This window comes from Thermochaetoides thermophila (assembly GCF_000221225.1).
Source record: "Thermochaetoides thermophila DSM 1495 unplaced genomic scaffold scf7180000011814, whole genome shotgun sequence".
Lineage (NCBI taxonomy): Eukaryota > Fungi > Ascomycota > Sordariomycetes > Sordariales > Chaetomiaceae > Thermochaetoides > Thermochaetoides thermophila.
This window is the reverse complement of record NW_006383030.1, coordinates 1,168,598-1,192,074: the sequence shown is the minus strand read 5'-3', so window position 1 is coordinate 1,192,074 and position 23,477 is coordinate 1,168,598. Positions and strand designations below refer to the sequence as shown.

Here is a 23,477-nt window from a genome sequence, read left to right as displayed (position 1 = left end):
TTTGTTGATGTTCCCCTGGGGAAAGTTTAGACAGCCGGAGCAGCAGCCTGCTGAGTACCGTTGTTGGCCGTGTCCTTCTCCGGGAAATTACCCTCCTGCACCGCCACGCGGCCATACTGCGTAAAGAAGAGGTTAAGCTTGCCGTAATCCCAGCGCGGGGCAAACACCACAATGATACCGAAGCCCACACCAAGCATGAGCAGCAGATCAGTAATACCGAACCAGATGAAGCTGGGCGTGACGCGAATCACATTGCCGGCATCGGTCAGACCATAGCCTAGGGCATACAGGAACCACATGAGGTTGGCCCAACCGGCGAGGATGAGATAATCGCCCTTGATACCGACGCGGCCCGCGGCCTGGGTGCCACGAACAAGCGTGTTCTCTGCCAGCAGCAGCCACGCGAGCGTGCCCAGCGCGTACAAAGCCCAGCGATATTCATCGCCGATGACGGTGCCGATGAGGTAGCAGATGATCCAGGTCCACGCAAGCGCAACGTTATACAGTATCTCGGCCCAGCTAATGCCGGAGGCAATACCGAGCGCAGTCGAGACGAGCGGGAAGTCCACCGCCCAAAGTACGTACTTGACCCAGAACATCTGCCTATTATCGCCGTTGTCGTCCACCTGGTGTGGCTGCAGCGCGTCCAGATAGCCCACGTTGCTGCCCATCGCGAAGTAGGCGACGGTACCGACCAGGTAGGCGATGGTGAAGATGCGGTGGAAGATACGCTCATTTTGCTTGGCGATGTAGGACAGGGCGATGGTGATCAGGGTTGCGGCGCCATAGATGGAGCACACGGAGTAGAGCCAGCTTGAGCCCCGCGTTGTGAGCGGGTAGTCGATTGTTGGCGGCGCGGGGTGCTTGTTGACCGCGTCGTTGCGGGCTTGGAGGAAGGGCATGGTTGGTGTGGGAGTTGGGACGGCTGTGTGGATGTTGTGTGTAGTTGGATGGTTAGGGGTAACTCAGGGGTTTGTTTGTTTGGTTGGTTGTGCTGATGGTGTTAGTGTGTTTACACCAATAGTCGGAGTGAGAGTCAACGTGATGAACGATGAGACGCTTGAAAGGTGCGTGTCAAGGGGGAGAGACGATCGAAAGGGGAGAAGGACCCGGATTTTTATATCAAAAACTCTCGTCCTGGGTACACGGCTCCCGTGAAGACAGTGTAACTTCTGACCTGGCAGCACACCTCTCAACAATTGGGTAGTGTCAGTAAGCAAGCCAGCCAGGGGGGAACGGGTTCCTCCGGAGCGAAGCATCTCGAATGCCGGGCAGGCCCGCGAGAGAGAGAAAGAGAGAGAGAGAGAGACCAGACCGGTCGGAAGAAAGCAAGCAAGCTAGAACCGCTTGTGTCTCCAGCCAACAACAATGATTTGCTCGTCCCGTAATCCACTGGCCCGCGACTATCCAATTGTGAGTCCATCCAGTCCTGCAGCATGCCGACGCTCGCCGACTCGAGAATGATGAAGGGACAAGACGTTGCTCATCCTCATCACAAGTCACCTAACCTCCTCTCCTCCCGCCCGGCATCCCCGGTGTAAGCCGCAGCAATGTCCTACCTCGCTGGATGCCACCATCATGGAGAATGCCCTCCCCGCGCGAGGAGAGGGTCCCGTGATGTGCCCTGACAAATCCATCTTTCCTTTGTGAGATGTGAGCAGCCTCGGACGGCTGGAATGGCGCTGTACTAGCCTGTGTCATCTGCAAGTCACCAACCACAGTACGTCGAAGCAAGTCCTGAGGCAGCGTGGCTTGCCTGAGCCATTCAGGCTTCGAACAAGCCGCTCGTGCTTACATCTCCTTGCTCGGTAATCAACATCAGCGTTGCCTTGCTCAATACCAAGAGAACAAGCCATGGCTCCTCCAAAGAGCCCTTGCAGTTGTCTCTAAGCCGGCGATTGGCCACCTTTGCAGGCCTTGACTAACGTAAACCCCGAGACTCGTTGCAATCGTGGACTGGCCGGGCAAGACTAGCGCGGTACGGCTGTCTTGGCATACGTCGTTGTGCATGGCGGACTGCCGCGAGCCCCGCATCGGTGCCGGGAAGGGTCGTGATGGCTTCAAGGGCTGTGGGCTCACTCGCTGCCCCCATCAAGTAAACTTTTGTTCGAACAATGCACGGAATGCTCGGATGGCTCGGATCAACGCCGCTCAACACAACACTTGCTCGATCTAGCGATCAAGCGATATACTCACACTGGGTACACTTTTCACAAGGCACGCTAGCGCCCTATGAAGGGGTTTGAAGTGTGGAGGATGAAGAGAAATGTTCGGGATGGTGGTGACATGATCGGGCCGGGGTGATCTGACAGACGGGACTCGCTCACCGAACGGCATCTGCCGACGTTGTCTGAACGCTTTTGGCTTCAGAGGCCGAGGACGGTTTCGAAAACAAACAGGAAGATGGACGCTGCAAGCAACATGCAACCGGTGGATTTCTTGAGCCATGGAGGGGCCTGTTCTGGATTATACGTTTGGTCTCTTAAAGAACAGTGTTGTCCCTGCAGAATACACACTGTCTCCGCCCATCACGAGAGAAGTCCTCACTTACATGGCCTGGATTGGTCTTCTCATCCCAGTACTCTCGACCATTGACATTTCCTGCGCAACAAGTCATCTGCTCAGATGCTACTCTGCCAGTCCAGGTTGACCCTCGCTAAACATCGCTGCCGGCAGCCACCGCCGCTGTGACGCCGCGAGCCGAGAGAACTTGTTTCTGGCTGCCGATGGCGTGGGGACTGAGAGGCATTCAAGATCGGAGAGATGGGTCCGGCAGACTCCAGCCGGTTCGGACGACCTCGCTGTCCTGTCCCCAAGCGCGGCCAACGTCACGCCACAACAAGGGAACTGCCGTGTATTAGTGTATAAGTCTGAGGGAGAAGAAAAAAATTTTTCTCTTTTAATGACGAGCTGTAGGTTAATCCATAACATGTGAATTATAGGAGAGAAAAAAATGATATGACACTGGACGAGTAAATCAGATGAACCTTAGGCGTCAAGGTCAGAGCGTTTCGGAGTAATGGAGGATTGTATCGGGCGACGAGGATGACAAACCAACGACAGCAAAATCACAGCTAGTCAGGACCTAATTAATTACAGTAGTTGCGTACGGTTTCAGGACCAGCTTGCTTGCTTGCTGTTGGCTTGCTCGCAGTCCAGACCAAGACCAATCCTCCCATTGGTCTTAACCCCCAACAAGTCTGCCGACCAATGCTACAGATGGCTTGAAACAAAAGGACGCTAATGCACCCCAGGCAGCATGCTTAGCTCCCGTTGTTATACCGTATGGCAGCTATGTAGAAGGGCCCCCCCTCTCTCGCACTTCTGATACCAATTTACATCGTAGGTGCTGGTATACTGTGCTGTAAGGAGCTTGCATCATCATCCAAGCTTCAAGCTTGCTCTAAGCTGAGCTGCTTGGTCAGCCAAAAGTCAGGGTGCTTAACACACACAGTCCAAGCCCAATCCACAACCGACATCAGTTCAGGGCCCCATGAAGGATGATTCCTCACCTGCAACCCCCTCGCTCACAAGACAACAAGCCCCCTTCAAGCGAACCATTGCCGATCAACCATACGCAAGTCACTTACCGGGCTTATGATGATGTCGACAACGACCACAAGGTCAACAAAGTCAAGGATGATGGGTCTGAACGAAGCATAGAGCATACCATAGCTGAAGCTCAATAGCATTTCCCATTCGTAGCCCCGTGACCAACTCTCATCCCTTGACTGGCTGAATCCGTCATCAGTCAATTGGATGGCTCTGAGATGTAATTCTTGGACCGTAACTACCCGAGTCTAAGGTAAATCATCTGAGACCGCTTACACTTTAGCCCAAGCCACTGTGGTTACGGTTGCTGAGGCTCAAAGCCCGTGTAAGTGGAAGGGGCAGTGACAAAGGATCCCCGTTAAACTCTCAACTCGTCATCTTGAAGCTTACTTGGTATTCATGGAAAACTAAGCAACCATTCGTGAACTCCTCACTATGTGCATCAATATAGCATTAATTTGGCACTTCCAAACTCCTAGCCCATCTCATCAAATCACAAGCCACCCGGTCGTTCACACACAGTGGTAAGAACCGAAGGTAGAAAGGTGCTTATGCAATATAGCAATGTTGTTGTGTTATTTACCTGCGTATGAACACACCAATCCAAGCTAACCTTAAACCCCAACCCGTTCATCCCTTTTTGAGTCCAAAAACAAAAACAAACCAATACTCCTTCTGCTTCTGCTGTTGCTACTGTTTACTGTGATGTTCGATGTCGGGCATGTACCGAAACGTATCGTATCGTATGTATCTGTTATGTACACAGCTTCTGTCCTTCCCCCTTTCCATCCTCATCGCCCATCGTAGCCATCCCCCCTTTCAGTGAAATCACGAACTCCCCGCCCCAGGCGCCTTCAGCTGCCCAACCGCACCCGCCGCCCTCGCCCTAACGTCCTTATCCACATCACTCTGCTCCAAAACCTTCAACTTCTCCAAAAATCCCATCTGCTCAATCTCTCTTGCGCGCTGCTGGCACGCCGCATTCTCCATATCCCCGTCGCTCCAGCTCAAGTTCTCAAAGAGCTGCACAAGCGCGCGACGGACTCCCACGTCGCACGAGTTGAAGTGCTCTGACAACCGGCGCAGGAGTTCTTTTTGAGCGAGCACCAGCTGGCGGTGCTGAGGACGGGCTGCCGCGATGTGGCAGAGGACCCAGATGATGTTCTCGACAACACGAGGTTGTGGGTAAAAAGTCACGGCGCTCTCGTTATTGCTATTGCTGCCGCTTGCGCCAGTCGTGCTGGATGAGCGGCTGCGCCGGCTCAAACCACCCACAACGCGCCGCCTAAGCTTGTCCGCTAGGATGCCAAACAGCCTGTCCTGGCCGATCTCGGAGAAGATAAAGTCGACCAGCTCGGGCTGGGATTCCTCCTCGGGAATGGACAGAAAGTTACGGATGAAGCTGATGGCCTGCTCTTGGATGTCAAGGCTGTCGTTGCGGGCGCGGCGCACGGGGTTGAGTTCTGCATCGCGGAGGGCGCTGAGGCGCTGGAGGGATTGTTGCAGCCGTGGCGGCAGGGGCATGCACACGCGGCTGAGGGCCGGCCAGGTCCAGGTGCCGCCGGGTGCTGACTCCGTTTCGTCGTATGATGTGCTCTCGGGAGCGTCCATATCTTCGTCGTCGTCGGCGTCCTTCGCACGCCACGATGACCGCCCACGGATTTGTTGTAGAGCCTCTTCGTCGGAAATGTCATCGCTGATGAGCTGGACGAGCCAGCCGGGCTCGAGCTCTTCGAGGACCCTCTTTCGCAGGTTGTTGTCAACTAGCGACTTCTCGTCACAATTGACGATGTGCTTGAGTGCCCAGAGAGAGTTGATTCTCAATCCGGCGTTGAGCGAATGGGCATGTTCACACAATGTCTTGATAATGCCTGCATCCAGAAGAGGCTGTTCCATCCGTGTGTTAGCAAATCAGAACTACCACTATGTAAACAATCTGTGTGCTCACCTTCAGCATCGGGCTGGCCTTGTACAGCAGGTTAATTACGGCAGCGCAGGCGGAGTTCTGGACGTTGACGTCGCTGTGCTTCATCAAGTTGTAGATGGGAATTGCGACGTTATTGTCGAAGAGAACCCGTCTCAAGTTGTCAACCGACCGCGAAAGAGCTCTTGTCGCATGGCATGCTGCGATCAGGACGCTCTCTGGATTCTGTCCATAGGGGTTAGTGCCCCCAGATGTAGCCCCCTCGTCGCTGTCTTTCGAGCTCTTAGGCTTCCCGGGTGACGGACACAGCGACTCCACGACGTATGGTACAGCATCGGCTTCCGCCAAATCCTTACGGAGCTGTTCCTGGAGCGTCGCCATTCCCGCGACCAGCTTCAGCCCAGCTTCCCTCAGCTTCAGCTTGTGGACATAAGCTGGAACTAAGCCATTGGGGCCCAGGCGGCATGACAGACTGGTGTCCCCTGTGTCCATGGTCTTGTCTGGATTGGGAGACCATGGCCGAGGAGCCGTCTGCACGGGCTGAGGCTCATACGAGTCTTTGAGAATTTTCACTGTCATCTTGATGACGCCGCAGTCGGCAGCAGCCTGCTGCAGGATTTCGCTGTCTCCCACCAAGCGGGCCAAGACATCAGCAGCCCGTTCCTGGATAGACCATCCCAGCGCAATGTCCGGCTCGACATTAGGCGCTTGCAGAGTACTGCTGGAGATCTCCTTATCATATTCCTTCATCAACTGGCAGAGGAGTGGGACAACAAGCACAGCCAGTGCCTGTTCCCGTTCGGGGCTTGCGAATCCAGCTTTATAGAGAGAAGTCAGGAGAGAAAGGGCCATCACTCTCTCCATGCCCTGCGTATCACGCGCAAGATGAATGAGCCAAGGGATGAGAGGACTTTCGGTATCATCTACCTCCGAGTCCTCGCTAGGAGGGTCTCCACCGCTGGATCGGGAACCAGAGAAAATCATGAGGTTGTCGCGGGATGGAGAAACGCCCAGAGGAGGAAATTGGGCGAAATGGCTGGATGGGAATTTGGACTGTGGAATTGGGACGGGAGGGAGCAGAAATTCCATAGCCCCTGGGTTCTTGTCCCGCAAGTTGCCAAGGCCACTCATCTCGAGCGCGGTCCAGGCAGTTCTTGAGCCTGTGACCGTGGGCATAATGATCTCGATGTGGGGCAAGACAGCCAGGATAGACGGAGAGCTGAGCAGTGCACAGGACCGGTACCGGGAGTTCGCAACGATGGCGGACAAAGCCTCGAGAATGACAGCCAAATCTGTCCCAGGAGGAGCCGGGGCTTGGGATCATGGAAGCCAGGCCATCGGTTTGTCCCAAGTAGTCGGCTCCTGGAATCACCTCACCTCTTGCAACCACCACGCTAGCCAGCATTGTGGCCAGAGCGTCGAGAATGCCTGAATCTGCGATGGCATTCTGGTGGCGGGGGATCTTGCATAACCGGCTGATCAAAGCCGCAACGAGCCGTTTTTGTTCCTGCACAACCACGTCTGTTGATTCCTGGCAGAGTACAGCGTACAAGGATTCGAGGGCCTTGGAGGAGAACACAGCGTCTGCTAGCCCGACCGCATCATAAGCGCCCGGGGGTGCCAGCTGTGCCGAGTTGGCCGTGTAATTCAACGCCCGGAGAGCAGCCAGGACTAGCTGGGGAGGAGCATCGGAGGGTGAGATGTTGGCAAGTATCGCAGGAACAGCGCCCGCGGCATCGAAGGGTTGAAGAAATTGAGGCCCGCCTGATTTGTCAATAAACTGTAGTCTAATATAGGCATCCATCCGGCTTTGGGACACACTCACCGTAGGCGAAGCTGCCTAGCAGTTGTAGAGACAACAACCGGACCACTTCAGTGTCAGTTAAAGTCCCTTGCTGCACAGATAATTGTCCATACGGCTGTTTCCCGTTCAACCTTGAAGCTGGCGGATGGTTATTCTGCAAGATCTCGACTAACGTATCTAAGATGCCGCACTCAACCCATTTCTCCTTTCGTTGGTTGTGGCCAATAATCTCGTCTTTCAAGGACCGGAGCCCGACAGCCTGCTCGCTGTAACTCCTAGCAACCCTGATTTGTGAGAGGACTGGCGGTGTTTGAATTCGTGCCATGGTCGAAGTTTGCTAGATTTTTCAGTAGATGGTGAGGTTGAAGAATAAACTAAGACAGAACGGGAGCCTCGCCAAAGGCTTATTGCTGGAGATTAACGGATACGAGCGGCTCGTTGAAAGTCCAGATGACCAGATCCCGGGTATGTCATGCAAGTGCTTGGCTTAGGCTGAAAATCAGCGATAAGGAGCAAGGATCCAAACTGTTGTTGAAGCAACGATACACAAGATGGTGGGTGGGGGGGGGGGAATTGGTTGGGGAGTGTTCTGGAACTCGGGAGCAGTTCGGCCGATCAATGTGATGCGCTCGGTTACTCGCTACCGAAGATAGTCTGGATTTAGAGGTTGTCACTATATTGTTGTTGAAGGGCAAGCACCCAGTCGCGCCAGATGCCAGAGGTCGGGATATTGGGATGATGGGTTGACGCCGTCAGAACGTTTGGCTTTTTGCAGTGTCGTGGATGATGATAGCACGTCAAGGAAATCGGCCAATGAAGCACAGGCCCCAACCTCTGACGAAGACCAGGTCGTGCTCAGTCTAGGCGCGAGCAGGGATCATCAAATCTTCCAGGGTTCCATCTGGGGCCCGGTAGGTGGGGCACAAGCGATCGCTTATCTTATCATCTGATGGTACAATCACCATGTGCATCAAATGGCTGCATCAGCATTTCGATCCCGGCTTGCTGTGAGCCAAACATCTCCAGAACTACCAATTTGTTATTACAGCATTGATGTTAACGAGGCATTGCGTGGTTAACTGCTGGAGGAAGACACAAAGCAGACAACTACAATGTCCACGTAGGCAAATGATCTGACTGATGACCCACCCCTCCCTTCCAACTGCCACGATTTCTTTGATCGAGTCTTCTGCAGGGAGATTTTCATCCAATGTCATCCCGATCAAGTTGTGCAACCCGCCATATATGTTGGACCTGTTTTCGCGGAGTTGAACAGGTGACGCTGATGACCACATAAACTCTACTCTACCGCCAGCGGACCACCTCGGACATCTGCGCGCCCTCGAACCGCCAAGCCTGGAACCTGCGTCCAGTCCATTCGATGCCGCAAGCCAATGATGGAAGCCATGCCGGCTTAAGGGCTATCGGCTAGAGACACACTATCACGGTATCTGATTTCTTCCGAGTAACCGCTGAGAGCTCCTGCCGGGGCCCTCTGTGTTACCTACCCATCTGACCCGGCGATGCATGTTCCGATCCGCGTGGTTGCGGGCCAGCGAAGTCCTAGAATGGGCAGCTGCAGCTGTAATGTTGTAAAGCTGAGTGGATTAATTGGGCCTTTTGGATACCCAGCTGGAAGTGATCATTACATGCATACCCGGGAACAGTTCAAAGCTGCAGCCTGGGTGATGGAAGCAATATTGAAACTGCAGCTGTACACTAAATGCTCAAAGTCAGAAGTCCATGATCCGGGGTATTGAAACCCCCGCAGCACCAGAAGTTCCCGCATGCTTCCCGCAGTCGTGTAGAATAGTGTCAGGACACTAGCATTGCAGTAGCTGCCGTAATGTCAGGGTATTGAGCGGCGCAGGTTCCGGGAGGCCGGAACTGCCCCCTGTCCGATCATCGAGCCCGTCTTTGTGTGGAGATTCGGAAGGGTTGCCGCGTGGTGGTCCTGGGGCCGCCGGCGGGCAGCCTGGTGACCTGACAAGGATGATGAACGTGGTGGGTCCCCTCGCCCTTGTCAGCCCCACCCCTCATCGGGCTGGGCGCCGCACGAATGTCGAAAAGCATCTCTGGCGTTGATGCTCCGTCCTGCACCACACCTGCGCTGCCGACGAGGCATCGAGGTTGGGATTATGTTGGCGCGGTTTTCCGTTCCCACGTTCCCAATCAATGCGTCGCCTCGAAGCAGCCACGCCTTTCACTATGCCCTACGACCATCCTAACTGCGAATTTCGTCTTCGCCTTCTACTTTCCGCTCTCTTCTCCCAGGTCCAGGCGGCCGATCGTCTTAGACGCTGTACCCCCACATTCAGTTCAGCACACCGCTCGACCACAACCTAAGTGAACACAAACGCCCGCCCCGTCCTCAGCTACGCCGCTGTCGAAGCGATATGTAGCCGAAGACGTTGCTACACAATCGCCGCCTACGGAGCACATGGACGACGCCTGCCGGCGCCTTGCACCCACAAGCTCCCCACCCTCCTCCTACGCCTACCTCCCAGCCCGATCCCGATCCCGTGCCACGGGGCCCAGAGCCTGCCCCAGCTCCCGAAGAAGCTATGGCTCATCCCGATGAGCGGCCTGTAGCCGCAGCGCAGCACCTCAGACGCTCCAAGACGGCTGCATCACATCATCAGGCGCAATGCGTCCACTCGGCTCCCCCATCTCCCTCTCCGTCGAAGAGGCGAATCTCTCAGGTGCCGGGGTGCTCTGGAACTTCGTCCTCGCATAGCCCTTCCGCAATACCGAAACGAGCTAAGCCGGATATGGCACCGCCCAAGATCCTGCCGCTGCGATATGAACACTGCCCGGTTGAAGATATGGTTGTCCTGATTGCGCACATGCTCGGCGAACTGATCGAGACCAATGACGCCCTCTCTCTAAAATCAAGAAATCTTACCCGCTTTCACTCCCGGTATGACCCCGCCCCTGTGACAGACTGAAACTCTTTGTTGGTCGTCAGGGGACTGACCGTGGCTCCATTATAGAACGGCGCCAGGCATCTCCGTCCTCGACTACCTCCATCGCCTGGCCAAGCATGCCACACTCACCCCGCCGCTCCTCCTATCCATGGTCTACTACATCGACCGGCTGTGCGCCATGTACGCCGACTTCACCATCAACACGCTTACCGTGCACCGCTTCCTTATCACGGCTGCTACCGTCGCGGCCAAGGGCTTATCAGATGCTTTTTGGAATAATTCGACGTACGCCCGGGTGGGGGGCGTCAAAGTTGCTGAGCTTAACTTATTGGAGCTCGAGTTTCTACGAAGGGTTGATTGGAAGATAGTCCCCAACCCGGAAGTTTTGGTGGCCTATTATAAGGGGGCTGGTTGAGCGATGCCCGGGTTATGAGCTTGAGGCCGAAGAAGAGGATGAGGATGTCGATGATGAAGAACAAAATCAAGATGACGATGACGACGACGATGACGATGGACTTGACGACAATGAAACCTTTGACGGGGGATATCAAGGACAGGGGTCTGGATATGAGATGGAGGATTCCCCCGGCACGAGCGAGGAAGGACTTCTTGGGAGACAATAGCGACTCATAGAAGAGTCGAATCGAGAGGGCCTCCGTTGATAATTGGATAACACATGACTTCAGCCAACCTACATGTTTGAGAGAGATGGGCCTGTTGGAATTGGCTTCGTAGGAGTTTTTCTTGGATACTACCCATATGCATGGTAGGGGAGGACTTGGAAACTGGCGAGACTCCTGGTTGAGTCCAAGCATAAGAGTGCATGCCACCTAGCACCTGAGATACCACTTATGTTTATAAACCCGAAGTGCTCCGAAGTGCTTTAGACTGTCATGGTATCATGTGTCTTACCAAAATTCTATCTGCTTTTGGGTCGAAAACGAGTTTGGACTGAAGTCCAAGTAAGGTTTGAGATCAAGAGCCTGAATGGACGGTGGAGTTGTACACCACAAGCCCTGTTGCCAATGACGACAGCGCAAGGATGCAGCTGTCCCGCGCGCGCCAAGCCGTCCCCAACGCCTTGGCTCGAACCGCAATCTGCGACCTGGATCCAGCGAAAGAATGGACTGAACAGTTTCGTCTGTCAGTCGATATCCCTGTGCGCGCGCAGCAACTCTTCGGTTGTCTGCACTCAAACTTACCAAGAAGCAGCGCTGTCCCGAAACCGACCAGCAAGCCCTGATCTCGACTCAGGCACAGATCCAAGGACAGCGGCAGAGAGAGAGCATCATGAAACTCCCAGCCCTCCTCCTTTCGACCCTGCTGGCCACGGCAACGGCAGCGCGCACCCGTCCCGGCGAGCGTATCGCCTCAGTCTACGTTCAGCCCCTCGCTGCTGCGCCCGACGCTCGCCCGACCCTCCTCGCCGAAATCGCTATCAGCACCCCTCCTAAGGCCGGGGCCTCAACACAACAGGCACAACAGGGACAGCAGCAAGTGTTGAAGGAAGATGATTTCTACGGCTCAGGGGATAACGATGAAGAGGAGGTCTACAGCGGTACTGGTGGGAGGAGGGCGAGGGTAATGTCTTACGATCCTCCAACTCTCCCAGAAGAGGGAGACAGCACCACCCCCAACAACCTCGTTCGCATCGGCCTTTACAACCCCACCACCTCACGCTGGGAATCCGCCACAACCGTCCTCTCAGCAGAGAACTTTTCTAAGGGCTACGCACCGCACTTTGTTCTCACTGTTTCCAGCGAAGAGATACCCTCTGATCAGGATGAGAGGGAGCACATTCTAGGGGTGTCTTGCCGTGGGGTGAAGATTGATGCGGGGCATACGCGGGACTTTGGCCCCAAGGCGGCAGTCGTGGAGATTGGCAAGGGGGGGAAGCCTGTGTTGGAAAGGAGGAATGTGGTGTTGGACGAGAATGGGAGACGGGTGGCTGTGGAGGGGGAGGAGAAGACTTTCTTTCAGAAGTAAGTCCCCCTGCACCAGGTGTTCAACTTTGCATTTTGGGGTGCCTGAGATGATGCTGACTGATCTATCATAGATACTGGTGGGCAATTGCTCTTATTACGTTCATGATGCTTGCTGGAGGTCCAGGAGAGGAGCAGAAGTAATGCATACGTGATATAGAGTGCTAAATATGATCTTTGGGCATTGGTTCTTGATGTTATTTTTCTGGGAAGTCATGGGTATGTGTGGGTTTGTTATATGAATCTATTGGCACCAGGAACCTGAGAGTCCGCAAAAAAGCACTCTCAATAACATTGCGCCAGCCCTGTTCTTCTTATTGCTCGCTCTCTCTTTTCTTCTCTCTCTCTCTCTCTCTCTCTCTCTCGCGAACCTCAACAAACCATTTATTGCCACGGCAGTTCGCCATTGTGCACAGACCCGTTTCAGCTGGTTATTAGCGACAACAGAGAAGCTTGGGCCCCACACCGAGACCCCACTGGCGGCAGGCAGCTGGATGCCGAGAGCCCAGAATTTCAGAAGGAAGCTCCAGTCCTTTGCTGTGGTGGACCCTAGCAAACACCTTCTTGGTCCCTTCCTTGCATCGACAACCTTCTCCTCAAGCCTTCCTTCCTTTCTCATCTTTTCCCGTGAACCTGCCCTTCGACTTTCCCACATCCAATTCTTCCTCTTTCCCACTCACACTTTGTTTTGCAATTCTATCATAACACAACACACAACAGCACAACAAAACAAAGCGATCCATCAAGCCAATTCGCCTACTAGTAACAGCCACAACAACTCGGCTTACACAACACCGCAAAAATGGCGACTGAGAACGGCAACGATGATCCCGTCACTCTGGCTGAGACCACTGAGGTCGCTGAGACCGAGGTTACCGATGTCAAAGGCAAGGGCAAGGCCGTTGCCACCGAGGAGCTCGAGGATACCTCCATGGTTTCGGTCGAGGAGGATGACGAGGATGATGACGAGGATGATGATGTGGATGAGGTAAGACAATTACATCCTGTCAGATTGTTTATCCTCGGACGCGCGATGCTAATAACTTTATTGCAGGAGGACGCCGAAGTTGGTACGTCAACACTTCGTCCCCTAACTAACCCCCATAACGGCATGTAGTCGTATCGCTGACCATCACCAGAAGAGGACAACCTCGAGGAAATCGACCCCGAGAACATCGTCGGCCGTCGCACCCGCGGCAAGGTGATCGACTTCGCTAAGGCCGCTCAGGAGAACCCCCCCAAGGATGACGACGACGATGAGGAGGACGAGGACTTCCACGTTGACGAAGACAAGATGGACGAGGACTAAGCGCACTTTGCAACGACGACCGGTGAGCAGGCTAGTTTACTTCTCGTACTGGCTTGGCCATCGGGTCGCGCGCTGGATCGGCGCCCATACCCCCTTGGTCATACGACTTTCCTCTCTTTTCCTTTCTATACGTCTTGGGATGAACGAAAAAAAAAGAATTGTGGGAAATGGGAACGTATCCATCGGGCTGGATACCTCTTTGTTTTGCGGGTTATCTGGGTTTAGGATTGGGACGGTGGCAGTCTTCCGTAGCAGCTTGATTGGTGTCACTGACAGCGCCGACCACTCCACGGAAGGTCTCTTTGTAGGCGTCTGTGGCCGGATGGGAGTTGGGGATTGGGTTTGGCGATTTCGAGGATTAGCAATGATAGCCGCCGCAAGGCGAGCAAGTATATGGTCGATCTGACCTAGTATCTCAATTGTTCGCCCACTACAGTGCGATGCTTGTTGTTTATTGCCTTGGGGAGATGTGGTTCCTTTCTTCGTCGTCCTGAGACGGCACCTTGATGTTTTTGGGTCTACCAAAACAAGTCTTCACTTGGATGTCTCCCAGACCTCGCTTTGGATTCACATGCAAGCGACCCAACTCCAGCTCTCATCGCAGGATCCAGTACAACACCCTTACCAGTGATTTGATCATGTCTCCCTTCTAGAAGCTAAATTCGATCACACAAATACCCATTGTTGTAGCACCCATGTCAGGAACAAATGCAAGCCCCGTCCCTCACCATCATCACAGGTGGCAAATCTCCTAAAAAGCATGCATGGAACTTGATGACTACCCAACTTTTTTTTTCCCTTCCTCCTTGCAGCAAATTCGACGGTTCTTTAAAAAAGAAATCAGTACCGATAAGATTGGCCAATCTTCGCGATCGCCAAGATTTTTCTTGCAAAGTGGGCTTTGGACGCTTTTTGTCGGGACTGGCTGGACAAAGAGTTAAGAACCAAAAAAAGCCGGATGCTAGGGGAAACTGGGCTGGCACCCTTGTGACCCGCCCTCTGCCCGACCCGCCCACAGGGCCAGAGCGGTCGCCGAATCGCTTGCTTGAGGGCGCTCGCTTGCCCCAAAGTCAAATACCGGACATTCTACAACGGAGCGGAACAGTTTCCAGGGGGGCAAGCTTGCTTCGCATACCTCGCCCTTACCCGCGTTTTTTAGTGCGCTTTTGCTGGCGCCTCTCTGTCCTTCTCAGGAACGAGCTTGATTTATATTCTTTCTGCCTAGACTGAGGCGCGATGCCAGGCAGATAGCGCATAACTCCGAGATCAGAACATTTGTTTGCCTGGGAACTTACCTACTACATACATTGCGCAAAATGGCTTCAAGGTGAGTTGACTCCGGTTCTTTGCAAGCGCCTTGGGGGGTTGTGCTGGGAAAAGAGGAAAGGCGATATGATCGGTGTGGGAGCGACGAGATCCAGATCGGCGATGCTAGCGCGATCTATCGTTCCGTCGATCTGGCGGTTTTGAAGGTTGTTAAGGGGCGGGCCTTGGCAACGGCGACGACGCTGGGGATGATCGCGACATGCTAGCGATGGCAAGAGACTCGCGACGAGCGTCCAGGATGCTCCACGCGAGCGGCGATAACCTTTCTTACACCCCCAGAATCTCGATCACTGCCAACACCTAGATCCTCGATCGCATCGCATACACCTCCAACCCCTAAACCACTCAGTAACCTACCCTGCCCCCTGGACATAACCAAAGAACCCCCCCCCCAAAAAAAAAGAGGAAAAAAAAACTGGCACTAACATTATCAGATTCGGTCCCTCAACCCTCCACCAACGCGACCCTCGCTCCGACCTCTTCCGCGGCTACACCGGCTCCAGCAGTACAATCAACCGGACGATGAGTGCGTCCCCTGCCAGCGGTTACCGACACAGTCAATCATCACCCTATAGCAGCAATCAAAATGGGACAACGGGAGGGAGTAGTGGCTACGGCGGGTATGGAGCTGGTGTGGGGGGAGGCTACAGTCACGGGGCGGCGCAGGGAAATCCTTATTTGGGTGTTGGGGGGGAAACTGGCGGAAGGGGGTTTAGGGCGGCTACGCCAAATAAAAAGTGAGTTCCCCTTTTGTTTTCCTCGAGATCTGGGACTAGGTTTGAAGGGAGGTGAGGTTAATATGAGGTTGATGAGGGTTGGTTAATCAGGAAGAAAGAGAAGGAGTCGCTGAGGGGCTTGAGATGTCTGATGCTGACGGTGAACACAGGGGCCAATACTCCGACGCGGTGCTCAACGAGCTCGAGAGCCAAAACGAACAACAAGTAGAAGGTATCATGGGCAAGGTTAAACTACTCAAAGATGTACAACCCCCCCCCTTTTTTTTTTCCCCATCTCCCAATACTAACATTGTACGTAGATGACGATAGCTATAGGCGATGAAATCCGCGAGTCCTCCGCGCTCGCCGAAAAGATGAACGAAGGCTTTGACCAAACACGCTTGCGCCTGCGCGGCACCATGAACAGGATGCTCCTGATGGCCGAGCGGACCGGCGTCGGCTGGAAGGCCTGGCTGGGGTTTTTCGTGGCCGTGATTATCCTGTTTATTTACGTGTGGCTTTTCTAAGCAAAACGGATCCTGGGTCATGAGCGGGTTAAAAATTGGACGAACGATGATAATACTGCACGAAGTAATAATGCCTTGGAGTTGGGGGCTTTTTGGGATAACAAACTGCAGAGCATTGTCTGTATGGATGGATTGATGGATGAATGGTATGAATAAACGGGCTGTGTGGTGTAAAACAGACTTGCATTCTGTCGTCACGGGGGCTTGTTGTTGTTGATTGAGATACGACTTTTGTAATAATGTTGAACATGGTTTATGTTTTCTGTTCACTCATATGCAGTTCTTAATCAGAGATGTCCAAACATGACACCTCGTTCATATGTAGACATTAGCCATAAGATGTAAACCTACTACTACCTATCCAGACGCCTGACCCTCTATCAGAACGGGTATCGATACTCATTAAGCGAACAAGCAGGTAGCCATCAACCTTAGCCATGATAGCCCCTTCGGAGGTGTGAATTGTCTTCCAAGAAGCTGCTCCCATCATGTGAAAGGAAGCCGCTGATATCAAGGCTCGACCGCCGCCCATGGGTGCTGCGCTGGAAAGCCCTACGACCAAGGACCCGCGAGCTACGGGCATAACTCAGCCGGCGACCGTGACCATCATCTTCGTCATCGTCTCCTTCTTCCTCTTCTTCGTCCAATTCTTCCTGCTCCTCTTCTTCTCCCTGCAGCTCTGCTTGTTCTTCCTCTTCATCTTCTTCCTCTTCCTCTTCCTCTTCCTCGGGGCCTTCCTCCTCGCTAGAAACCTCAGCCTCCGAGTCAGTATGTTCATAGCGACTAAGCTCTTCAGCCTCGGGGATATCATCATCCAGATTGGCGTCCATGTCCATATCAAGGTTAGGATCAACCTCAACATGGTGGTGATAATGATGCCGATGATGATGTGAGTAAGTACCGCCACGGCTCCGGCTAGGACTGCTTCTGCCACCGACAAAATCGTCTTCTTCCAATACCTGCGCGTGCTCTTCCTCGTCAAAGTCGTCCTCGCCCTCATACAGATCCTCAGACTCCTGCCCGCCGGCCCCCCCACGAACCAGCATTTGCCGCATGCGGTCCTCCGTCGCGCGCATATTTGCCATGCGGTTGGCCAACTCGTGCCGCTGCGCCCGACGCTGCTGTATCGCCTCAATCCGGGAGAGGCTTGACTCTTCCTCATCTTCCTCGTCTTCTTCCTCTTCCTCTTCCTCTTCACCCTCTTCTTCCTCCTCCTCCTCCTCCTCATCATCACTATTCCCATCATACCCAAACAACCCCCCAGTCGCATCCGCATCCGGAATCTCCTCATCCAAATCCCTCTCCATCCCCTCCCCCTCCCCTTCCATCTCCACATCTCCCCTTGCACCCCCAATTTCCCCCTCTAACCCGGTTACATCCCCCTCAACCCCCGCCGCAGCCGCCGCAGCCGCCGCAGCTTCTGCCTCGGCCAACTCCTGCGCAAGCATCTCTCGTCTCAGAGCCTCCGCCTGCTCTTCGGCCTCCCTCCTCTCCTCGCGCATCTGGAACAATGTCTTGGAAATACCAGGTGGTTTCAGCCACGTACTGCCATAGTTCGCGATCGCGGAGCGCCGGCGCTCGAGCAAAGCTTCGTCGGCGCGCAGCCGGCCGAGCATGGAGCGCTCGATTATTGCGGCGGTGAGGGCGGGGTTGGAGGGGCCTGTTGGGGCGCGGGGTGTGCCTGTTGTCGTAGCGGCATTGGGGGTTGTGGCGGGGGCAGTTGGGTTGGTAACGCCTTCGGCGGAAGTGTCGTAGGGGGAAAGGGAGAGATTTGGGTTGCGGGAGGAGGTATACCAGAGGGAATGGGGCTGTGAAGGAGGTCGTTAGTGATGCTGTGGAGATGGAGATGGCAAGAAAAAAAAAGGGGGGGGGAGATATACGTCTAGCGGGGTGAAATCCGGGAGGATAGACGACCAGGAGAACATGGTTGCAACGTCAAAGTCGCATCCGCTCTGGTTCCGTCGATGTTGTCTTCTCGGGGGTGGATCAAGACAGTGTCGTAGAACTACAGCAATCAGCAAATGACTGACATTGAAGACCGCTCGTCGAGATGTTACCGCTCAGCTGGAGTTCAGGTTGTCGCGTTGGACTTTTCGAAGCTTCTCGCGTCAGCCATGGAATGGGAAAGATATTTTAACTGCAGCTCCATCCGTACAGTACTTGGTTATTGAATGCAAGAGTGGGCCGAATCACAGTAAAGGAAATCGCACCTTCATGGAGCACGCCCTGGGAATTTAAGCAGTTATAACTTTTTGTAGGTCGAAGTTCGCGCTTCATAAGCTTCAAGTCGCGTAGCTGGAGCTTCTCCACACCCCACTTTTCTTAATTTAACGTTCGTCAGCCGCACCGTTTTATATAACTTGTTCTGGGTAATACATAGGAGCGGGCTTTCGGGCCCAAGAACTTTCAGTACCATCAGTACTAGAACAATACACTATTTTAATTGTCCATAAGATCTGGGACATATTGAACGAAATGTTAACTATAATGTCACGACTAACAAACAGAATGTGTCAAGCGGCAAAGAAACAAGGGGTTCTGACGGAAGGTTGTCAGAGCCCAGAATCACCAACAGAAGATCTCAGAGCTTAAGTGTCAGTAGTGAAAGATCATCAAAAGCCGAGAATCTCCGACGAAAGACTTAAAGGTCTTTGGTAGAAGAGACGAGGAAGGATTCTGAGTATATAAGTTAGAGATAGGTTCCTCGCAGCAGAAGGGGAGGGGGGGGGAACGAAAAGAACCTGCCAGTCAGCAATACAAACAGTTGCCTAAAACCAACTGGTGACCGCAGTACTTCTGAATCTGCGTGAGAACTCCTGTCTCTCAGATCCAAAAGCCTTGAACCAAGCTCGAGCCAATCTCAGGAAGGCTAGTTGGATCGTCACATAAAGTTTCTCAAGCTTGTATACAAATACAGGAACACATAACATCGTTACCGGGTTCTTCACCCGAGTACGCCCCACATTTTAAATCTTAGCTCGTGTTAAGCGGGGCTCAAATGATGGGCTGACTCCAGTTGATCTTGACCTCGGAGACGCTCTGAGCCAACTTGGCCGTTCATGTCTCAAAGATGACATTGTTCCTTTGGAGTAATACATACAAAAACAAGAGAATTTGAATTACGCCCAAAGAGCTGCGGTCATTTCTCCACTTTATTCTTTGTCCTTTTCCTCGGCAGCTTTGGTCACCGCCGCCGTTTTGTTCTCGTTCATATTACATTCCCTTACCGTCCCCTCAGAGCTCTATCCGTGGAATGATGATAGATACTGAATTTGCTGTAACTAAAGGATCTAGTAGATATTTATTTTTGGCGCATAACGAGTAAGTGAATTGAGGAATAATCATCTCATTCAATTCCCTGATAGAAGATACTCCTTTGAGTTGTTAGCCAACGGTGCCTGGGAGACGTCATTGTCATCATTGCCATCTGCGTTTGATGAGATATCCTGCAAGCGTGCCATGAGCTCATCAGCGCTCACAGGCTGTGAGAATGTTGTTGGATCCTCAGCCAGATGCTGCTGTTGTGCCTTATAGATAATATTGAGTTAGAATTCATGATACAACGAGCCTCGGTGGGGTTATAAACAGCCATCACTCTCTAAGCTCAATATGCTCGTCTAGCTGAAGCTTATGCCATCCATCGACGGGGAGCTCAAAATTACCACCTGGGCACCGATGTTTCCTCAGGAAACCAGCGATTTCATGTCGTTTAAGCTTAGAAGATAATGGGCAATCGCTTCATCCTGAGACATCTTTGCGACGAAGATTCAGGATGTCAACCCGGCACAACCGAAGCATGGTATGCTTTTCGATGTCAAATAGAACATTCAAACTGTATCGAGTAGTTTTTCATGCGCGCAGTCGTTCTTCACTTCGGAGTGTTGTTTATGAAGTTGTAATTTTGGCTGTTGAGCGCCATACTTGGCGTGTTCTCAGCCCGTCAGGCCAACAGTTGTTCTTTCATGCGGAAAACACTGGACTTGTGGCTAATCCTGTGGTCTATTGCTGACCGCCGAGCATTGATCCAAGGATTTTGGCTGCTCGTTCTGACCTTTCTGACAAGCTTTTCAAAGCCTCGGCGTCTATGTCAATCCCAAGCAGCAGGCATATTTATATAAAATTGGATCGACCTTCGACATCATGAAGAGAGTCAGCATGGCTCTGTCATCGAGATCGTTGAGCCTAATTTTCTACGCAGTCCGTTCTCTTTCTTGATTGCAAAACAAAACTATATCTTCAACCCCTACATCGAAGCCTGAAGCCTCCATATCCACTGACAAGGAGATGTACGATTCCGGCGTCATTGCTCGTTTCTACCCCTACGCAGGCAACCTCAGTTTGGCAAATGAAGTGATAAAATCCTATCCAGATTATTTGTTGGCGCAGTCTAAGCCAAAGCCTAGCCATGATAAACGTAAGGCAACTGTCGGTCTAGCCGAGGACGATTCAGACTATTCTTAGCTTCCACATATCCAGTTCAGGTTCAGCGAGCCACCCAAGCTCTCCTCATAGATCCGTGTTCGGGAGAGGCAGAAACCGCGATGTCGAGCTGTAAGTCGATCGCATCAACCTCCAGCACTTCAGCCTGACCTTCGGCAACTTCAAGCCACTGATTGTACAAAAAAAAAAAAAAAAAAAAAAAAAAAAAAAACTTAGGTTTCCTTGACTGGAACCGAGGTTACATATGCTGATTCTGGCAAAGGTAAGAGAAGCAACTTCAAATTGGTCATCAGCGATCACAGGGCAGTCGGGGCAAGAACACCAATTATCCATTATTCTCTTCTGCTCGCCCTGACTCTCTCATGAACCGCCTAACTATTGCCAAACCATTGGACACCAGACGGCCGACTGGTACGTATACACCAGGCACCTCCAGGACGGTCTGAGAACAGGAGGGTTTGATGCAGTTGCTTACTACTTCTCTGCCGGGAACTTTGAGGATTTCGTGGAGGAACAGCTCCGAGATGATCTCCTGCGGAGGAGACGCGTCAACGAAGAGACATGGCAGAGAAAAGCTCGGATAATGTCACGAGTCAGCCATGTACGTCCAACTTGCATCCTTATTATGGAAAGCAATATTCACCAACATTTGTCTTCAAGGAAAACATTGTGCACCTGTTAGCTTCAAAATCCGACCCTTGGTCTCTCTGGAGACTTGAACACATGCCCGGAATGTCGCTATATCGATATGATGTCCTACAGCACAACAAAATTGTGTTCATCTTGCGTCAATGACTATCAGCCTTGATTTGTTTCCGCGGACAGAAGCCTTCCAATGCTCACAGGGACATCAAGCCCGGCAACATTTTCGTTGCCTCCGCTCCCAACACAACATTCACGTCGAGCTCGCAGATTCTGGGCTAGCAATGGGCCGCGAAGAACCAATCTCCTACATCGGCAGCAATATATACATGGCTCCAAAAGTCTATCAGAACGGTCATGGAGAGCTCCGACTATATCCTGACGACAGATGGGATTATGGTATGCTTGTCGACATTTGGCCCCTGGGAGTGACGACATATGAGCAGTTCCTTGACTTCCCCAGCTGGAAGGGAGACTGAGACGAAGCAACCTGGTGTGAATGTGCTTATCATCAATTCCTCCAGGATCTGAAGGATCGTGGGAAGGATTTCCCCATCTTTTACACCATCGCCCCCACCATCATGTCCTTTAAGCGCCGGCGACTGGAAGAGGCTCCCGGAATCCCTCCCAACGCCCAGCTGCCACCGCACATTTACGTTTCCCGGCTTGCTGCTCCTTAACCCCCGGGATTATGACGGCGTTGGTAAAGGGGCCGCAACTGGATCAAGCTGCTTGCCGATTACACCGTCCGCGACCTTTCAGATCCTGCTGGAACTGCAGCTGCACTGCCTTAAACAGATGCTCTCATTCCATCACTTTGCCTTCATTAAGGCAGATCGAACAGATATTCATGAATTGTCGGGCATTATTCTTCCTCGACATATCAAGGCGCAGACATGGCCTGACAAAGGAAACTGACGTCGGATGTATACTATCTCTGAGTTGGTTGTCTATTCAACACACAATAACTTACACGAGTAAAGACTTCTTTTCATCAACCGTTCCTGCTTCTTCCCCCTCGACGCAAGGATCAGGATCAGGTATATCCTCTTCTAGCCGTATCGCACCTCTACGGTACAGCTTCACGCTACACATAGTCAAAGCCGCCGTTGTCAGCAATGATAGCGTCACCAAAGAGACCGACGAAACACTCACCTCCCTACAGCTTCGCGTAAAGTCTCGCACACCACAACAGTCACCACAAACGCCAACGCCAAGTACACCAGCAAGGTCTCGTTCCGATCGCTCGGCAGCACTCCGCTCATACATGCCGGCCGGAGCGGCCAGACAGTTGAACTTGAAGCTGGTGGCGGAGGCGGCGCGGGCGGCGATGCCATGATGACGTCGATCAGCTGGACCGTCCTTCCGTCTTCCTCCCCCTCTACAGAAGACTCCCCAGTAATTTCCTCGCCCCAAACGTTGAAGTTCCCTTCTCCCCCCACCTCCTTCCGATCCGGGTCGGACAGTGGATGCGATTTGGGCTTCGGTATTCTGTGCTTTGACAGTGGCGGGAGTGTGAAGGATTTTGAAGATGGCGCTTCCAAGAGCGGTCGCGGTGCGCGAAGCAGCATGATCTCGGCGTAGAGTTTCTTGACAAGTGGAGGAGACTGACTGGAAGTTTCGCTCTCCAGGGTGGGATATATGCTCTTCACATCGGGAGCCTCTTCGCTCGGGTTCTTGGGGAAGAAGACGGGCAGTACAGCGGATGCTGCTACCTGGGCACAGCCCAGGACCAGGTAAAAACTACCATTCAACTTCATAGTCGTGTAGCAGTTGGTTTAATTCTGCGGGTTAAGGCCAAAGTTGGATAAAGCAGGAAGTATGCCTGATCCAAAAAAAAATGTGACGTAGATAATTGCCGCCGTCAGGCGCACGGTAGACTGAGGTTCGAAAGACTTAGTCAAGGAATGGGTCAAGTTGAGGAGGAATCGAAGTGTATGAAGGAAAGCATCCGTATAAAAAGGGCAGTCCGTTCGCTTCTCCTTGGCTCTGTGGGGAGGATAAAGGGGTAGGTAGTCGCACAGGGATAAGGAGGGAAGGAATGAGAAGTCGACAGCACGGATACTTTAAGTCGCGGAAGACCCAGCAGCTCCGCGGCCAGATCAGACAGGAAAGCCTACAGGCAGGTAGGTACAGCCACGACCAGACTGATACTTTTTGGGGAGAGAGGGGGGGGGGGGGGAGAGGTTATGTCCATTGAGGTGCACATCCGGAGACTGGGGACAATGGCACGCTGACACGCGGGGGTTAAACATCCATTGCTACGCATTGGGCATTAACTCTTGAGGTTGATTAGGGTACTTAGAGCACGATGGGAAGGATTAGGCA

General features: G+C 52.9%; 8 protein-coding genes across 8 annotated transcripts; 4 read left to right on the top strand and 4 right to left on the bottom strand.

Annotated features, from left to right (window-relative positions):
• Positions 1-26: 26 nt before the first annotated feature.
• CTHT_0013550 (uncharacterized protein) lies at positions 27-902 on the bottom strand (the record flags this gene model as incomplete). The annotated part of the gene is made up of 1 exon (XM_006691807.1): positions 27-902. The coding sequence occupies one exon, from the start codon at positions 900-902 to the stop codon at positions 27-29; it is 876 nt and encodes a 291-aa protein (XP_006691870.1).
• A 3,478-nt stretch (positions 903-4,380) lies between these two features.
• CTHT_0013540 (uncharacterized protein) lies at positions 4,381-7,605 on the bottom strand (the record flags this gene model as incomplete). The annotated part of the gene is made up of 4 exons (XM_006691806.1): positions 4,381-5,439; positions 5,501-6,789; positions 6,854-7,240; positions 7,302-7,605. The coding sequence occupies 4 exons, from the start codon at positions 7,603-7,605 to the stop codon at positions 4,381-4,383; spliced, it is 3,039 nt and encodes a 1,012-aa protein (XP_006691869.1).
• Positions 7,606-9,488: 1,883 nt separating this feature from the next.
• Positions 9,489-10,830, top strand: CTHT_0013530 (uncharacterized protein; the record flags this gene model as incomplete). The annotated part of the gene is made up of 4 exons (XM_006691805.1): positions 9,489-9,570; positions 9,756-10,200; positions 10,274-10,492; positions 10,611-10,830. The coding sequence occupies 4 exons, from the start codon at positions 9,489-9,491 to the stop codon at positions 10,828-10,830; spliced, it is 966 nt and encodes a 321-aa protein (XP_006691868.1).
• Positions 10,831-11,497: 667 nt separating this feature from the next.
• On the top strand, positions 11,498-12,333 carry CTHT_0013520 (uncharacterized protein; the record flags this gene model as incomplete). The annotated part of the gene is made up of 2 exons (XM_006691804.1): positions 11,498-12,189; positions 12,264-12,333. The coding sequence occupies 2 exons, from the start codon at positions 11,498-11,500 to the stop codon at positions 12,331-12,333; spliced, it is 762 nt and encodes a 253-aa protein (XP_006691867.1).
• A 658-nt stretch (positions 12,334-12,991) lies between these two features.
• Positions 12,992-13,498, top strand: CTHT_0013510 (uncharacterized protein; the record flags this gene model as incomplete). The annotated part of the gene is made up of 3 exons (XM_006691803.1): positions 12,992-13,177; positions 13,244-13,259; positions 13,329-13,498. The coding sequence occupies 3 exons, from the start codon at positions 12,992-12,994 to the stop codon at positions 13,496-13,498; spliced, it is 372 nt and encodes a 123-aa protein (XP_006691866.1).
• A 1,316-nt stretch (positions 13,499-14,814) lies between these two features.
• Positions 14,815-16,067, top strand: CTHT_0013500 (uncharacterized protein; the record flags this gene model as incomplete). The annotated part of the gene is made up of 4 exons (XM_006691802.1): positions 14,815-14,825; positions 15,259-15,561; positions 15,711-15,786; positions 15,861-16,067. 4 exons carry the CDS (start codon positions 14,815-14,817, stop codon positions 16,065-16,067), a joined length of 597 nt encoding a protein of 198 aa, XP_006691865.1.
• A 431-nt stretch (positions 16,068-16,498) lies between these two features.
• On the bottom strand, positions 16,499-17,992 carry CTHT_0013490 (uncharacterized protein; the record flags this gene model as incomplete). Its single annotated transcript, XM_006691801.1, has 2 exons — positions 16,499-17,875; positions 17,948-17,992. 2 exons carry the CDS (start codon positions 17,990-17,992, stop codon positions 16,499-16,501), a joined length of 1,422 nt encoding a protein of 473 aa, XP_006691864.1.
• Positions 17,993-22,118: 4,126 nt separating this feature from the next.
• CTHT_0013480 (uncharacterized protein) lies at positions 22,119-22,909 on the bottom strand (the record flags this gene model as incomplete). The annotated part of the gene is made up of 2 exons (XM_006691800.1): positions 22,119-22,236; positions 22,305-22,909. 2 exons carry the CDS (start codon positions 22,907-22,909, stop codon positions 22,119-22,121), a joined length of 723 nt encoding a protein of 240 aa, XP_006691863.1.
• Positions 22,910-23,477: the final 568 nt, after the last annotated feature.